Source organism: Rattus rattus, chromosome 6, assembly GCF_011064425.1.
Source record: "Rattus rattus isolate New Zealand chromosome 6, Rrattus_CSIRO_v1, whole genome shotgun sequence".
Classification (NCBI taxonomy): domain Eukaryota; kingdom Metazoa; phylum Chordata; class Mammalia; order Rodentia; family Muridae; genus Rattus; species Rattus rattus.
The window spans coordinates 154,409,720-154,428,682 of NC_046159.1; the positions used below are offsets into that span (position 1 = coordinate 154,409,720).

Below are 18,963 nucleotides of genomic sequence, written 5' to 3' on the forward strand. Positions count from 1 at the left end.
CTAGGGATCTGAAACCATAGGAACCAAAACTTAGAATATGAAATGGGGCTGTATAAAATTATCATGTTCCTGTACCTCTCTGGCCTCCTTTATAGATGTGGACTAGAGTCTAGATGGCACCCTCTGAGACTTCCAGGTTCTTGTGTCTTGAAACAAAGAGTCAGAGGTCAAACATAGGCATCCTTTCTCGGGTGCCGTCACCGTTGCTTTGTTTGAGGCAGGTTCTCTCATGGACCTGGAACCCATCAAGTAGATGAGGCTGGCTGAGTAGCATACCTCAGGGGTTACCTGTTTCCAACTCCCCAGAACTAGGACTGTAAGAAGAGGTCACTAAGCCCAGGTTGGTCTTGGTTTTTAAATGTGGGTGATAGGAATTGAACTTAGTGGTCTCTTGCTTATAAGGCAAACATTTAATGACTGAGCCACCTATTCAGCCTCCTGAAAAGATCTTTGAAAACTAAAGTCCTTCTCAGTTCTATCTACTGCTCTAGAGTTTTCTCTGAGCCATCATCTAACCTGTCTCCTCTGAGTGTCCACCATACATGGAGTCTCACCTCTTTGGACATAATAAAATACGCATTCCCCATAATGCACCTAAGGAATCAAGTATGTAGGGAATATTCAATGACTATTCATTGCATCCGGCTTGCATTTGGGTTGAATACCTTCCCTCCAGGGCCTGTGCTGGCTAGTTCTGTCAACTTGAGTCATTAGAGAGGAGGGAACGAACCTCTACTGAGAAAATGCCCCCATGAGGACTCTAGGCCAACCCGTAGAGCATATTCTTAATTAGGGATTGCTGTGAGAGAACTTAGCTCTTTGTGAACAGTGCTGCCTCTGGGCTGGTGGTCCTGGGTTCCACAAGAGAACAGGCTGGGCAAGCCATAAGAAAAAGCCAGTAAGCAGTATTCCTGCATCCTGCTTCCTGTCCTGTTTGAGTTCCTGTTCTGACTTCCTTCAGCAATGGATGATGTAGAAGTGGAAGCCAAATAACCATTTCCTCCCCAAGTTGCTTTTGGTTGTGCTTTTCACCACAGCAACAGTAACCCTCAGACAAGGATCAATGTTAGTCTGCTCTTGCCTTCACAGGAGACATTCTGGTGTTCTTGGATAGCCACTGTGAAGTGAATAGAGTCTGGCTGGAGCCCTTGCTGCATGCCATTGCCAAGGACCACAAAATGGTGGTGTGCCCTGTTATCGATGTCATCGATGAGTTAACCTTGGACTATATCGGGTCACCTATTGTAAGGGGAGCTTTTGACTGGAATCTAAATTTCAAATGGGACAATGTTTTCTCATATGAGCTGGATGGCCCAGAAGGACCAAGTACACCTATCCGGTGAGATTCTCTTTGTTTGGGAGACTGTAGTAAAGATCAATATTTTCTTTTGTCACTTTTCTCCTCCCCTTTCCTTTTCTTTTTTTTCTTCTTCTTCTTCTTCTTCTTCTTCTTCTTCTTCTTCTTCTTCTTCTTCTTCTTCTTCTTCTTCTTCTTCTTCTTCTTCCTTCTTCTTCCTCCTCCTCCTCCTCCTTCTCCTCCTCTTCTTCTTCTCCTTCTTCTCCTCCTCCTTCTTCTTCTCCTCTTCATCTTCCTCCTCCTCCTCTTCTCCTCCTCCTCCTTCTTCTCTTCATCCTCCTTCTCCTTCTTTTTCTTCTTCTTTTCTTCTTCAAGACAGGGTCTCTCTACTTATCCCTGTTGGAACACTCTACACCAGGCTGGCTTCAAACTCACTGAGATCTGCTTGGGATTAAAGGTGCCACTATGGTTAGCTAGTCATTTGTGTCCTAAAGTACTAAATGCCAGATCTGGTAGATGCTAAGTTTGTTCAAGTGGCTTTGTGCCCTGTGTCCTACTTCATCTAGGAAGCTGCCATGGGTGATGAATGCTGCCCTGATTTCCTGATTTCCAATGTCCACTCTTTGTGTGTGTGTGTGTGTGTGTGTGTGTGTGTGTGTGTGTGCATGAAGTATGCTCACATATCTGTGTGGATGTGGAGATCAATCTCGGGTGTTGCCCTCAGAAACTGTCTCCCCTGTTTTTTGAGACAGAATCCTTTACTGACCTGGAACTCACCAAGTATGCTAGGACCACCAGCCCAGAGGCAGCAGACTCCAGGAATCTGCATTTCCATACCTCAACACTGAGATTTCATGAGCATGCCACCATGTCCAGATATTTTTAGATGGGTTCTGGGGGTTAAATTCATGTCTTCATGATTACAAAGCAGGCACTTCACTGACTAAGCCCTCTCCCTGTTTGCAAGCATCTATCTTCACGTTGCAGGAGAGAGTTTTCTGATGACCAAGGAGCAAACTGCCATGGTTAGGAAGTGTGGACATCTCTGTCAAATCTACAAAGAAAATCTTTGCTCCAACGTTTCTAGGTGTAGCTTCCTAGGTTAAGAGGAACATGATATTTCTAGCTCATTTATCTTGGAAGCTGTATTTGCAAATGTGAACACAAGATGAGCACATCTTGCAGGCTAGGTCTATGTTGCATGGAAACTCTGAGGTGAGGGGAACCCCTTCCGTCATGACTAACCCCTTTGCTCCTCAGACCAGGTAGCTGCATTTCCTAACCCTATAGTAGAGGTGCGTGGTCTTACAGTCAGGACCTGTCCACACTTCCTTACCTGTAAGTTCTAGAGGACAATACTCTCACAGGGTGATCAGAACTGAATGTCTACTCAGTTAGCCACTTCGTGTAGACTGCCACCTCCTAGGTTTCTCATCTTGGTACTGCTGGACATGACACCCTATATAGAAACATCCCGGAAGCTGGCTGCCTCCTGCTCTGCTCCCCAAACACCATCCCTGCAGAGACAGTTCCTCTCTCCCTTCCCCCTCCCCATTGTCTTTCCTCTAGCTGATATCTCAGTGGCTATACCCAACCATACCACAGCCATACATATGTAGGGCATTAAAAGCACCAAACCATTCCCACCCTTTGCATTCCTCATCCCTTCCCAGGAGCTGATGTACTCAGCCAAAGTTGAGCAGACAGGAGCTAGTCTTACCCATGGGCTACAGTCCATGGCCTCATACTCCTGTCCTCACACTCCTGTCCTCACTTAACTTATCCTCCTTAATCCAAACTTTGACTGTGACCCTTAGTTAGCTATATGGTGCCTGGCCACACCTGGACATGTCATCTGTCATTAGTGTCTGTCCCTCATCAGTGTCTGTCTGCCATCAGTGTCCATCTGTCATCAGTGTCTGTCCCTCATCAGTGCCTGTCCCTCTTTAGTGTCTGTCTGTCATCAGTGTCCCTCTGTCACCAGTGTCTGTCTGTCATCAATGTCCCTCTGTCAACAATGTCTGTCCCTCATTAGTGTCCCTCTGGAGCATCATTGTCCATCTGTCATCAGTGCCCATCACTAGTGTCTGTCTGTCATAATTGTCCATTTGTCATCAGTGTCCCCTTGTCGTCAGTGTCCCTCTGTTATCAGTGTCCATCATCAGTGTCATTTTCTGACTCCAGTGGAACATGCTGATTGTCATTCATATGCACTTCTTCTGTCTTCCTCTTTCTCCTTCCTCTCCTCATTTCTCCTCCTCTTTTCTTTCCTTATCTCTCTAAAACTTTCAGCTCCACCTTTCCCTTCCACTGTCTAATCACTGGTTTTAGCCTTTATTTTACAAGTTAAAATGGGGAGAAGGGTCACATGATGTCACCTGAGTACCTGATTCATTCCTCTTCTGAGGCAGCCCCTTTTGGGGAAGTGGAATTAGCATCAAAATAAAAACAGCACCAGGACAATCCACACTTTTCCACCTTTTGTCCAATTAAAAGGCTTTTTTTCTCAAATATAAATTGAATAAATTACCATTCTACAATTTATAAAGTATACGATACACTTAACACCCAGTCTATCAATTTTGTCTATTAGATAAAGCACTGTGCCATCTACCCTAACTTAAAAGACTTACAATTTGACACCTGACTTATGCCCTGGTTTTAGATTGTATACCATCTGAAAACCATCCTCTCAAGTCTATATCATCTTTTTCAGTGCTAAACAGCTTGGGTTGGCTATGAGACTACAACCAGTCTTCAACTTCATCAGAAATCCAAGAACGACTAATATTACCTGAAATATGAGAAGCACAAAACATAGCTTCCAAAAGTTAGCCAATTTATAGAGACCGCTAATCACCTTGACAGTCTCTCATTCCTCAAAATGTTGGAGCATCAGTCTTCATCCTCCTGGTCCAGGATCATCTGACAGACCTTTGTAAGGCAGAATTTTGAAGGACTGATTACTCTGTCTTGGCAGAAATTTTCAGTCAACTATTCTGCATAGTGTGTCTTTTTTCTGGACAGTATTTTGTCTGTAGATGAAGTAATTCTAGCCTACTGGCTGTTTAGCCACAACTGGAGCAACTCCATTGATGCTCAATTTTTTCTTTGAATCCAAGACAGGGGTGCTGTCAGGAGCAGACAGGTCTCTAGTCAAATGACCTTTAATAGAGAAATCTCCATAAACGACATATTCTGTGGACCTCTGACACTTTGAAGGCTTATCTTTCAGCACAAAGCATTTCTAAACTGTTAAGCCTTGACTACTCTCAGTCATTACTAATTAAAATATCTCAAAAACACCTTTTAATTAACTCAGAACCATGAGTTTGCTGTCTGGCCCTTATCTCATATTGCTTAATCATCTAAGAACAGTTTGTAATTGCAATTATAGAAGGAGTGGGTCTAAGCCTTGAATTCTTATATTTTTGGTTGTGAGCCTAGCCTTTAATGGCTGAGCCATCTCTCCAGTCCTAAGCCTTGTATTCTTAAATGTGTTGTATAGGCCTTTATATCAATAAAGAAATTCATACCAATGAAAACTTTAAACTTGTATCAAATAGATTCTGTACCAATGTAAAGATTCTATCTTCAACTTTGTATGAATTACAAAGATTTCTACCAGTGTAAGATAGAGCTATGTAATGTTTTGTTTAAGAGTAAATTTGATAACCTATCCCTATTTGTCTATTCCTCTAACTTCTATGATACTGCTATACCCCCTTTCTCTTCCACCCCCTTCCCTTTTACCTAAGAAGAAAGGGTAGAGAAGAGGAAAGGAAAGGTAGCAATCCCTGAGTTTAAACTCTCTAGTTCCCTTCCTGTCCAAAGCTACATTTGTAAAGTATCCCTTAAATGACAATATATCTAAAATCCACAAAATAACCAGAACCATCCACCCCAACATAAGGAACTGGGACAATGATCTTCTTTTGTCTGCTTCCAGCTGACTTGGGGTGAAGAATTCCCTTCTGGGGGCCCAAGGGGAAATAGGAAAGTTGACTTTGTCAGAGGAGAGCTGGCTGGCATCATTTGCCTTCCAGTCACTATGTGGCAGAAAGTTCATCGCTTAGCTGACATCTTGACTATGACAGTCTAAATGGCTGGATAGGGAAGCTAGCTGTTCTGGAAAAGTTCTGGAAGCGAGTCTTTAAAAGAAGCAGCTTCAGTGTAGTTGAGGTAGAATCAGATGCGGAGCGGGAATGGAAGGTTGCAGAACCTCAGCATCCTGGAGTGTGGATCTTTTGAGAGCTGACTTTCTCTTCTTTCATTCTGCAGCACACAAAACTTACAAGCAACATATAGTCCCTGTAAAGACACTCACATGGAGTGTTCAGGGTGTACAGATTGGTTAATGAAGATCAATAAAGAAAGATGACTGCCTTTCTTCAAGTCAGTTTGATCCCATAATCAAACTGCAATATAACTTTGTATACATGCCATCTTAAATGACGGCATGTAATAACAAGTCATGAGAAATGTGTACCCAATAAGTGTTATTGGCTGTGAATAGACATTTTAGACTCAGCCAGTTCCAGAGTTGTCTCCACATACAGAGACATAAACATCACCACATCATCTATTTATTTGTTGTGTTAGTCTCCCGTTTCTTCTCTGTCACCAAGGTCTTCAGGAGTTCTCCCTTTGTCATGTCTGATCTTTATCAGCTTGGAAGGAACCCACAGCTTTTCTTTTCCTGTAGAAATATAGGCATAACCCCTTTTCCAGTGTAACACATTTCCCATTTTCCATTCTGACATCAGAATATCCTTAATATAAGCAGGCTGGTTTAGTTCAGTAGTTTTTCCAACGTCTTTAAGCAGCTGTGGTGTTTTGTTCATCAGCATTTAAAAATTTAAGGTTAATATAGCACTAAGTAACCTATCTTTGAGGGTTTCTGTTGTCCCTTTTACCTGTTAAGCATCTCCTTTAGAGTTCGATTAGAACTTTCCACAATCGCGTGTCCTGTAGGATTATGTGATATGCCTGTAACGTGTTTTATATTGTAATATGTAAAAAAAACACCTGCTTCATCCTATTAGAGATATACGCTGCCAAATATCATTTCTCTGAGTACCCTTAGGGTTAGTTCCTGTAGGCAATGGAATTTGATATAACGAGAACGTAGACATTGCCTCACAATCTCCTTGGCTTGTTGCCAAGTGATAGAGAATTCTTCTTTAAGCCTTTGCTGTTAACATGGTGTATTTCATGGAATTCTGAGGCCTCTAGTACACTTCCTATCAATAGCTGGTCAATGTCATTATTACCTGGCCAGAGAGCTTGGCAGACCTGTATGGGATCTTATGTGTGTTATATATTGTGGATGACTCCTATTTCTGATCTTTTGCTGTAGCTGAGTAAACAGTGAGGTCAATTCAGATCATCCTGAATAAGTTCAGCAGTCTCTGTATATTGAGAGTCAGTTACTATATTAAGAGGCTCTTGAAAATCAGATAATACCATGAGTATTGCACACAATTCAGATTTTTAAACTGACTTATAGGAACTCACAGCCAGCTTTCTTACATCTTCTGATTTATATCCTGCCTTTACTGGCATCAGTGTAAAATGTTGGGGTTCCAGATATTGGAGTTACATTATATGAGGAAGAATCCAATTAGTTTGTTTTATGAACTGAAGTTGCTTGCTTTTAGGGTATCTGTTGTTAATCTCTTCCAAGAAATTACAGCATGCTCTTTGCCAGTGTTCATCTTGTACCCATAAAGAGGCAATTTCTGTGATAGTAAAAGGTACCACAATTTCAGCCAGATCCATTCCAACTAATTGTCAAAGTCTCACTTTTCCTTTTAGTATTAATTCAGAAACCTTCTCAATGTAGGTTTTTAGTTTATTACTCTGTTTATGTGCTAAAAATATCTATTCTAAGATATAATCTTCCCTCTCCATGAGAATTCTCAGTCAGTAGAACATGAGACTCTCAGGGTTGTGGGTTTGAGCCTCACAGTGGATGCCAATTGTTCAGTAAACCTCTAACCCAAATAAGCCCATGCAAGAAAGACACAACTCAATTAGTATGAACACAAGCTGCATGCCTAGATTGGGCAGATCTAACCCACTACACTAGTATATTTCCCATTGATGAAGTCCCTTGTAACTGTGGTTTCTCTAGGCCATGTGCTTCTGCTCCATTTTCCTTCCACCTCCTCTTCTTCTGTCTTCCTCTCTCTCCTTCCTCTCCTCATCTCCCCTCCTCTTTCTCTCCTTCTCTCTCTCTAAAACTTTCAGCTCCACCTTTCCCTTCTACTGCCCAATCACTGACTCTAGCCTTTATTTTACAAGTTAAAATGGGGGAAAGCTTCACGTAAAGTCAGCCCGAGTACCTGGTTCACTCCTCTTCTGAGGCAGCACCTCTTGGGGAAGTGGAACTAGCATCAAAATACAAACAGCACCAGGACAATCCACAGCAGACAACCCTCTGAATAAGCCTGTGAAAGAGGTCCTGATTGTGTGTGTGATTGGCACTATCTTAGGGCTAGGGTCCTGGACTGAGTAGAAAGCCAGGTGGGCCCCAGCCTCCCCCTCTACTCATGAAGGAGCAATGTGAACATGTCCTTATGCTCCTGATATGGGACTCCTCCTCCTGCACCTGTGAGCTGAAATAGCCCCTTCCTATATGGCTTTTGCTGAGCATTTTGTCAAGGCAATGAGAAAAGCAACCAATACAACTCCCAAACTCATGTCTTCATCCACAACCTTGACGGCCTCCAAGCTCATGCCTCCAATTGCACCTGCTGCCTGCTTGGCCTTCCCACTGAATGCACACCTCACATTGGCCTGAAGGTTAGCCTTCCTATGTAACCATAACTTCCCATCTCTGTGGATAGCAACTCCCTCTGCCATGTAGAGATCCCAGAGTATCAATCTAGATTCCTGTCATCTTCCCACATTCTTGTTCTACTCACCAGCAAATCTTTTAGATCCATCTTTAAGATAAACCAGTCTCTGGACATCTTGCTTACTCTCATCAGATTACTCTCTTGGCCAGGGTACAATTCCTATTCACAGGGCCTGGTAGTGGTGACACACACCTTTAATACCAGCCCTTGGGAGGCAGAAGCAGGTAGATCTCTGAGTTTGAGGCCAGCCTTGTCTACAGAGCAATTTCCAGAGTATCTAGGACTACACAGAGAAACCACATCTTGAAAGGCTAAAGTAGAACAAAAGTAACTGTGGGTGCTTCTAACTGTTAGCACTTAGGAGTCAAAGGTAGATAGATCTCTGTGAGGTCCAGGCCAGCCTAGTGAGGCCTTGTTTTAGTGAACCAAGCAGAATACAGTCTCTGCTTGCAGACTATGGATCTGTGGATCAATGTGACTAGCTCCTTCAGGCTTCCTCTGCCTTGACGTTTTTACCCCAATAAACTCTGTCCTTCAAAATGAACCTCTCCTCCCTGGAGGGAGGGAGTGAAAGTCTTGAGTGTGCACTGCTGACATGGTACATCTATGTGAAAGACTCAAAAGCCTCAGCCATGGAAGTGGTAACTCCTCCCCTACTCCAGTGAGGCTTAGAGGGATGACAAAGTCTTAAGTCTTGTGAATATTGACTGTGTGCAGAAAATGTCTACCATAGCCCCCAACCCACGTTTAATGCCCGAAGAGACTCCCCCACCAAGACAATTCTGAGTGAGATTAACTGAACCTGCCTCAGCTATGTCTACTAATCCTACCCCACTGTCCAACTGTATACAATAAGCATACTGAGCTACTCCATCCAAGCTACGGAAGACCACCCAATCCCAGCTTTTCTGTGCCAGTGCATCTGTGTGTCTGTCTGTCCTTTCTTCACAGTCTTGTTGACCTTATTCAGGTTTCCAGGACCCAGATCATGTGAGGATGTAGAACGTCCCTTATGTTGCTTCTATTATAGCATTTTGTCACAGCAACAAATAACTAATCTGAGTAACCCCATCTTTTAACACAAAAAAAATCAAAACAAATTTGATGTAAATGTAAGACCCTAAATCATAATGCTACTAGTTGAGGACATATCTTATGACATTCAGCTACTCAAAGATTTTGTGACTAAGACTCTGAAAAGCACAGGCCACAAAAGTAAAAATTGAGGATGGAATTGTATCAAACTAAAAGCTGCTGCAAGGCAAAGTGAACAGTCAATGAACCGAATAGAAGGCCCAAGGGATGTGAGGAAATGTTTGCAAATATATGTCTGATAAGGATTAGTGTCCAGGCTATATCAGGCACTGAACAAACAGCAAGAAAAAGCTCAATTAAAAAAGTCAGGAATCCAGACGGCTAGTGGTATGTGAAACTGTGTAAGCGCCCTTCCCCTCATCAAAAGAAGCAAACCCAGGTTCCATTAGATGCTAGCTCACTCCACTAAGTCTTCTGTGGACAAGAATATAAATAGAAACTAGTGTCATGGTTCTTCAAAAATTAAAAGTAGAATAACCCAGTGGACACCATGCAGGAATAGCTGCAGTGGGCAGGTGAGCTCCCTGGAGACTCTGTGGCTGTGATGGGAGTGCTCTGGTGAGGCATGGCCCCAGAGACTTTGTTTCAGGACTGCTTCTCGATACTAATGTGCTTCCTCATGTTTGTCACTACCACACTCCTCAGTTACTCAGCTTGGTGTGAGTGGACACCGGGAGACCCTCACCACCTATATAGCCTAGTATGTTAATTCCCGGGGGATAGTCCATCCTGTTGAACAAATTTCCTGTAGAATAGTATGAAGATGAACTTTCCTGAATCGATGCTGTTTAGAGGAATTCACGATTTGATTCAAATAATTTTAGGAGGAAAGTTTAAGGAGATGATTTTAGTTGTTTTGTCAGAAATAAAGTTAGAACCAAGAATAAAATGTACCCCTTCCTCACTGAATAGCAAGAAAAGGCTGCATAATTAGGAATATAATGAGCCTTCCCAATCGCACTAAGAAGAGAGATAGGCTTGGGACAGATTTGTGATCAAGCTATGATAAAGCAATTCCATGTGAAACTGTTGCTTTGAACTTATAATGAGCTTATAGAATGAAACGCTGCTTTGAACTTACTATCAACATCCTTTTCTAACTCCCCTTTTCTGTAATCTATGAGATAATTTTTCCTTACATAGAAAACTTTTTGTCTAAAAGGATATAAAGAGCTGAAAGCAACAATAAAGATTCAGTGTAGTCCTTTTTGCTTCATCCAGTGTGCATATGTCTGTGTGTGTGTCTGATTTTCTTCTTTTCTTTTCCTTTTTCTCTGGCTCAGGAAGAGTTAATAAACTGAGCCTCTTGCCTAAGCAGCAAGAGGCCCCCCTGAGTAAAGGAGTAAAAAGACCAAATAACTAAGTTTCTTTTCTTAAACCCCTGCTGCTATCAGAAGGAATAAATTGCTAGAATCCATCAGCTTTTGACCATCAGGAGAGCAAAAGAGAGTTAATTGCTTCTGGCCCAGAATAGCAGAGAGAGGGTTAAATTGCCAGAAGCTATCAGCTTCTGGCCTCCAGAACAGTAAGAGTTAAAGGCCAGAGGTCATCAGCCTTTGACCTTCAGCTGAAGCTGTGTCCTACCTTAGTACTTGACCTTGTCTGGGCACCCCTCCCCCACCCCCCAGCAATAACCCCTGACCAGCAATTCCAGCACTGACAACATGCCTAAAGGAAATGAAGTCAGTATGTTGAAGAGACATATATACTCTCATTCTCACGCTAGCATTAACAACAGCCATGAATCAACCTGTCTATTACAGCTGATTGGGTGATGGAAAGGTAGCGCATGGATACAGGAGAATAATGTCCACCCAATAGAAGATGAAACCTCACCATTTGTAAACAGCATGGATGAGCCTAGAGGCCATTATGCTAACTGAAATGAACCTGGCACAGGTAGACAGGTTCATCTCACACAAGTGGAATCGAAGAGTTGGTCTCCTGGAAGTACAGGGTGGAATGATGGCTACGAGAAGCACAGAGGCCAGAGGGCACCAGATCCCCTGGAGCCTGAGTTACAGGTGCTTGTGAGCTGCCTGTCCTGGCTGCAGAGAACCAAACTGGTCCTCTGCAAGAGCAGTAAGAATTCTTAACTGATGAGCCAACAGAAGCATCCCATGTTTAGGAAAATTAGAGATCACGCTTTCTCTCAAGTTTATTCACTATTTTTAACTCCTTTCTAGGTCGCCTGCAATGTCAGGAGGAATCTTTGCTATAAACAGACATTATTTTAATGAACTTGGACAGTATGACAAGGACATGGATCTCTGGGGAGGAGAAAATGTAGAACTTTCGCTAAGAGTAAGTCAGACTTCCTTGCTTCCCCCGTGTAGTATGTGTGTACACAGAGAGAGGTGACGGTTCATTTCGTTGTGGAGAGTGGGACCCAGTTTGCGCCTAGTGGGCAGAGCTCTTTCCTGAGCAAGAGTGCAATCTGACTTTCGTATGATTACGTGTTTTCTCCGTGAACATGCAGGACTGTCTGGTGACACACAGAAGTTCATGCAACAGATGGCGGGGCTCAGGAAAACACTCATTAGGACCATCTGCATGGTGAAGAAAACTAATAAGATATTTTAAATCTATGTGGGTCCTTTCCTGGTTATCTTGCTAGTTCTATTCTCCCTTTTCCTGTTTTGTATTTTTATTTCCTCTCCTTTCTTCCCCTCTTTCCCCTTCCTTCTGCCCTTCCTTCCTTTTCCTTTCTTTCTGGTATCTGGCCATTTTAGTCATTGTGTTCATGAAGAGACCCGGGATCAAAGAGACTCAGGTATCATTCCCTAGGTTTCGGCTGCCCTTTTTTTGAGACAGTTTCTCGTTAGACTAGAACTTGCTTTTTAGGCTAAGGCCAGTGAGCCCTAGGAATCCTCCAAAAACCACCCTGTTTTTTCTTCTTTAAAGTGGGTTCTGTGGATGGAGCCCAGATCCTCATGCTTTTGTGGCAAGTACTTTACTGACTGAGCCCTCTGGCCAGCCCTATTTTATTCATTTTTGTCCTTTTCAGTCCAGGCTTCATAGACTTGCTGTGTATACACAGATACCTCAGCAAATGTCTTCTTCTTCAAGCTTCTACTTGGAATCCTACAAGGCGGTGGACCGTGAGAGGAAGCCTGGGAAGGTTGAACTAAGGCTAGAAGCCCCAGAGACCCTGAAGGGACGGTAGGAGCTTTGCTGCTCCCAGCACCAGGCCCCTGTCACCTAGTCACAGCCCTCCATAGAGAGATTTGTGGCCATCAGTCACATAGGGGCAATGCCCCAAGCCCTTCCTCATGTAGATGAGGCTCCCTAATAGCTCAGACCAAGCCAATAGGGAGCACCCACTGTCAGACCCCAGCCCACCCCAAAACTGTATATGAGATCCTATCCAGAAGGAATGAAGGTGCGCGCCTTTATCCCAGCCCTGGGAAGACGGAGGCAGGTGGACCTCTGATTTCAAGGCCAGCCTGCTCTACAAAATGAATTCCAGGACAGCCAGGGATACACAGAGAAACCTGAAACCCTGTCTTTAAAAAACTGAAAAAAAATCAAACCAAAACCAACCAACCAAACAACCACAACAAAGAGACAAACAACAGCAGCAACAAGGGACTGAAAGATCATGGCTACCAATGGCTCCCATGGCTGACACCGCTGATGGTACTATTAAAGTCCAGTCACCAGGAGACTATCTCTCCAGGGATCTGCTTAAGTTCAATTCAGTCAATAAAGGAGTTCACCTTCCCAAAAAGCAGTGCCACAGGCCAAGCGTTCAGAAGAAATCACAGCCCTGCCCTTCCCTCATGCCGCAGTGTTTTCTGAGGACTGCAGCAGTCCCCTATCCTATGACCAAGACACCTGACAGACTAACTTCGAGGTGTTATCTAGGCTCACGGTGTGAGCACACATGTCTGTCAGTCTGTCATGATGGGGAAGAACTTGCTCTGGCTGGTCGTTCTGTATTCATCCTCAGGAAGCAGAGACAGATGAACTTTTGTTCAGCGCACTGTTTTCTGTGCTGTCCAGAACCCCAGTCCATGGGAAAGTGCAGCCCACTGTTAGGAAGGGTCTTCCTACTGCAATAAATCCAACCAAGACACTCCCCACAGATGCACCTACAAGATTTTAGATCCTGCCAAGTCCACAACCTAATTAATCATCATAAGGACACGGAACAGTGTTAAATACAGCAGTACGCAGTGTAAAAGTGATGTCTGATGTCATGGCCTTCCGTTCTGTTGGGGCACAGCTATTAAATTTTCCTTGGATAAACAGTGGAGAAACGCAGAGTACTCTGTGGTCATGTTAAGAGGTGACTGAACCATCTTTTTCTTGGGATGGCTCCTGAAGTAGTTTGACATCCATCTCAAGGATTTGAAGGATTAAATTTGTGTGGTTTATTGGATGGGTTCTTACACACAACCCACATTGCTGAAACATTTTACAGATATTAACTCAGTCCTTACTGATGTGCACTGCCACGATCTCTCACTTTTAACGAGAAAACAAAGACACAGAGAACTTAGACTACTTCCCAAGGTCACAAAAACAGTGAGTACTATGCTTCCTGCCTTACGTAGACGCAGTCTCTGGTCCTGGGGCTCAGCTAGCACATCTCTACTGTTCTCAGTTCTCGGAGACACGTGTGGGAGAAGCCTTCAGTGCCCACCTTCTGCTTTGGTTGCTGACTTCTACGGTTGCCACAGATCAGGGAGAGGAATGGGTCACCGATGCCCACACGGCTATGCTTCACACCCAGCCCTCGAATGGTTCCCATAACAGCTTCAGACTTTTGTGGCTTCACAATCTTGGTTGGCACTCAATGGGCCTTGACCACGTGAAGTCTTAGCTTGCTCATTTCCCAGTACCAGATCTCTGTCCTGGCATCCCTCCATACTGCCAAGGGACAAGGTATGCTACCAAACACTGAGACGCCTCGACTTCTGCTCAGTGGAATCCTGTCTCTCAGCCTCATCCCCAAGACTGAACCTCTTTTTTGGTTTTGAGACAGGGTTTCGGGGTTGGGGATTTAGCTCAGTGGTAGAGCGCTTGCAAGGCCCCGGGTCCGAAAAAAAGAAAAAAAAAAAAAAGAAAAAAAAATTAGAGAGAGAGAGAGGGTTTCTCTGTGTAGTCCTTGCTGTCTTGGAACTTGCTATATAAACCACTTGCCTCTGCCTCCCCTGTGTTGGGATTAAAGGTGTGTGGTGCCACCTCACGGTTTAAGGCAGTTACCTTAGATATAGATACCAGCTGAAGTCCTAGTCAAGATCACTAAGCCTGTTAGATTCTCTGATGTGAAAACAACCATCTGTGCACTACAGAGTTCTCATACACTGACTGATGAGGGTGTAAGCAGATTTCCAACCCTTTCCTCTTAATAATGGGTTTTTGGTTCATCTGCTCAGAATTTTAATTGCTAAGGATATTAGGAATTAGTCAGCTATCATCTCAGTGTCAGTTATGCTGTGTAACAAAGCACCTCTGAGAGGAATGATGTAAAATGTAACACTTAGCTTTCCCTTGCATATGCTCTCAGGACGACTCAGAAGAGGCTGACTGGGTTGGGCTTTAGTTTCTGGCTTAGTTGAGGTCTTGAGTTATGTCCATGAGCAGCTGCGATGTGGAACATGTTCTTCTCACACTGAACGGCAGGAAGATAAAAGTCAAGCCAGACCAGCTCCTGTAGTTCTGATGTGGGCAGACATTCTCCTGGCCAAGGCCTATGAAACACAAGTCCACAATCCATGTGTCCTCAGACCCAAGATGAGGAAAAGTGAGATGAAATGTTTACTGACTGGGATTTGAATCTGCACTTTGAGTTTGTGGAACTAAGTCAACGTAAAACTGATGACAATGGAAAAAGTGCTTTCCTCATGTTAGGAAAGAGGTAGTGCCTTGTTTGTCAGTGAACTTTGGTCAGTACATTGTAAATGTATGTGGAAAACTGCATCAAAATGCAGAAGCTTAAAACTACAAGCAATTATTCCTCTTAAATGTTGATGTTGCAAAAAAAAAAAATGTTGATGTTGCTATAGCAGCCCTGGTCTTGGCTAGAATGTCTGATTTCTACAGATGTTGCTGCCTCTCTGTTCACCTGGTGCCCATCCGAATGCCTTCTGTCGTATGACTGGCTCAGTACTGTCTGACACCCATGTGGCCATTTGCCAAACAGGCTGGCCCAGGCTCACTGACCCTGAAGGGGTCAAAGAGAAAATGTTACAAGAACGATCCAGATCCAAGGAACTGCAAGCACTTTTCAAGCATTCTGGACAAGCACGCTCCCAACTGGTGTCCTCCCTAGTCCTGTTTCTTGTTTACTTTAGATTTGCTCTTAAAGGGGGACATCCATTTGGATATACCTGTGCTCACTACGTAGGAATGGCCACAACTCTTCCTTTATCTTCTAGTTTAAAGTCCTGTCAGTGCTGGAGTCTGTTCTTTAGGGATAAGGAGATCTGTGAGCAACCTAGTGATGTGGTTCAGTTGCTAGAGTATGTGTCCAGCATGCACAAAATCTTGGGTTCAACCCCAACCCAAGGCACAGTGGCACACACGTTATAATCCCTGAACCTCCAGCAGGAGGATCAGAAGTTCAAGTCCATTCTTACCTATATAGTGATTCTGAGGCCAGCCTTGGCTACATGCTCCTGTGTCAAAACAACAAAGTAAAACAAAAGGATAAACAAACCGTTATCTGGGTCCTATAGAAATTGGGCTAAAATCTGCCGCTTTCTTCAACTTGTTTCTTGACAAAGTTTTTGAAGGAAATTTTTAGTTTTGTTCCCTATTTTCTTTTTATAAGTTGACGTCTGTTTACTGTTCTGTACATATAGCCATAGTCTCTTGAAACCAGCGAATGTCTCAAACAAACAGATAGAAGAGGGGCCGGAGAGATGGCTTAGCAGTTAAGAGCACTGGCGGCTCTTCCAGAAGACGAGGATTCAATTCCCAGCAACCATCTGGCAGCTCGCTACTCACTGTAATTCCAGTTCCAGGGCATCCAATGCTCTCTTCCCGCCTTTGCAGATAAAAACACATATGAAAAAAATGCTCGGGGGCTGGAGAGATGGCTCAGTAGTTAAGAGCACTGACTGCTCTTCCGGAGGTCCTGAGTTCAAATCCCACAACCACATGGTGGCTCACAACCATCTGTAATGAGATCCGATGCCCTCTTCTGGTGTGTGTGAAGACAGTTATAGTGTACTCACATATAATAAAGAAATCTTTAAAAAATGGGAAAATTGGTATTCATGGTAATTATAAAAATGTTAGTGTTTACCACATTAGCAATGTAACAGCTTTTCAAGTTTCCTTAGTTTTCTTTTAAAAAGAGAATGAAACATGATCCCTTTAGTCAGCTTTCGCTGCATGATGGAGCACCCAGGACAGAGGTCTATATCAACTGTTTAGCTCACAATTTCCAAAGAAAATGAGATCCAGACAGGGCAGAGTCAACAGAACCATTGGATAGGCCAATGAAGAATCTGCTTGTTTGGACTTCGGGCCCAAGGCCTTTTCCTCTGTGTCTTCTAGACAAGGAATCTGAAGGTTTTTTTTTTTTTTTTTTTTGTTTTGTTTTGTTTTGTTTTTTTAGAGATCTGTGAATTTCTGCCCCAACCCCATCTATTGTTTCTAAGACAAGGGTCTTATGAAGTCCAGGCTGGTCTTAAATATTATATTTAGTGGAGGATGACCTTGAACTTCCGATCCTCCTCCTCCTACCTCCTGGGTGCTGGTTTACAGTTGTGGACTGCCAAGGGCAGTATTGAACCCAAGGACTTTGAACATGTCTGATAAACACGATACCAACTAAGACATTCTCAACCCCACACAGTATGCTTCAGTGAAGTTCTTAACATACCATTATTGTTTTCTAATGATCAAGTGAATTTTCTCAGAAAAATATCCACAGAATCAGAGTTTACGGTCTTGATGAGTTAGAGCAGAGGGTCATCAAATCCAAGTGTGCATCAGGATCACACAAAGACCCTCACAATTTCTGATTTCTGGTGTCTGTGGCTCATGGGTTTACATTCCTACCAAGTTCTAATGCAATGCTGGTGTTACTGGAGTCCAGGAGACAGAATGGCTACAGCAAATATAGCATGCATGGACAAATTATATCCACAAGATTTATATTAGAACCACATTCTAGTATGTGGGGCTGGTGAGACAGCTCTGTGTGTTAAGGCATTTGCCACAAACCTGATGACCTCAGTTAGATCCCTGAGAACCACATGGAAGAGAGAACTGAGTTCTTCAAAGTTGTCCTCTGACCACCACATGCACACTGTGGCATGTACACCACCCCCAAATAAATAGATGCAAAATGTTCTTGACGATTAATGTATATGAGTGTGCATGTGGAGGGGAGGCATGCAGTGCCACAGCACATGTATGGTCAGAGAACAGCTTCCAAGAGTCAGTTCCCTCTCTCCTCTGGGGGTCCTCAGGTGATTAGGCCTGGTGGCAGGCACCTCTACTCACCTCTGCTCCCCTCTGCTCCCCTCTGCTCCCCTCTGCTCACCTCTGCTCACCTCTGCTCACCTCTCCTCACCTCTGCTAGCCTCTGCTCACCTCTGCTCACCTCTACTCACTTCTACTCACCTCTGCTCACCTCTACTGACCTCTGCTCACCTCTGCTCACCTCTACTCACCTCTGCTCACCTCTGCTCACCTCTGCTCACCTCTGCTCACTTCTGCTCACCTCTACTCTGTGTTGTCTTTTGTAACAAAATTAGAAACTTCTAAAATTTCCAAATAAGACTTAGTTTTGATGTGTGTGTATACACATAGGTGTGCAGGTGCATGCATTAGTCAGGAGTCCTTTATCCTGCTTCACTTACCCACCTTTATTCCTTGAGACATGATCTCTTAGTTAATCAAGTTCACTATGTTTCTGCCATGTTGGCATCCAGTCAACCCCAATGAGCATCCTGTCTCCACCCCCAGTCCCTTCAGACTGGGATTGCAGGCGGTGTAGCCACACCCAGATTTTTGCATGGATTCCAGGAATTCAACTCAGATCCTTGTTCTTGTGGGAAGCCCTTTTAAGCCATCAACCTAGGTTTCCCAATTTGCATAACTCATATAAAAACAGTAAGTTATCTTAATGTGTGTCCACACCGCACGTATACATGAATTATATTGAGTAACCTCAAGTCTAAGGGTACACATATTTTCCCTATATTTAACACTTTTCAACGATCATATCTTGCTTTCACATAGTGAATGAGGCTATTACAATATATGCTGTGAAGCGTTTGTATATAAATACAAGTAACTGAGTTCAGCCAGAACTTGGCATGGCATTGCTTATACCTAGAAATATGCAGAAGGAAAGAAAGAGAATCATTTGCCACTCAGAACTCAAACTTTTGGACTAGACTTCCTAAATTTGAATCTGTCACTAAATTACTCCATATTACTGGGCGAACTTCTTGATCAATCTGTATGTTCACTTTCTTCTTTGTAAATGGGGGAGTGTACGATCATAGCACCTATGGTATAAGACTTTGATTAATGTATTAAATTAATTTAATGTATTAAATTTATTACACGAAATAAAATAAATGGACTAAGTATTAGAGATTGGGGCTGGGAGGGTAGCTCAGCTGCTGGTGTGCTTGCCTGGTGTGAACAAAGCCCTGTACTGAGCACCAGCACGGCATAATCCAAGTGAGATGTGGCACCACTGCAATCTTGGCACTGGGGAGGTAGAGGCAGGAG

At 43.5% G+C, this 18,963-nt stretch overlaps 1 protein-coding gene across 1 annotated transcript in view; it reads left to right on the top strand.

The window, feature by feature from the left end:
* The window catches only part of Galntl5 (polypeptide N-acetylgalactosaminyltransferase like 5), a 43,749-nt gene that overhangs the window by 21,508 nt on the left and 3,278 nt on the right, over window positions 1–18,963 (top strand). The window contains exons 6-7 of the mRNA XM_032907161.1: window positions 1,090–1,339; window positions 11,442–11,559. Coding sequence (XP_032763052.1) covers window positions 1,090–1,339; window positions 11,442–11,559 — 368 coding nt within the window. The remainder of the gene's footprint in view (window positions 1–1,089; window positions 1,340–11,441; window positions 11,560–18,963) is intronic.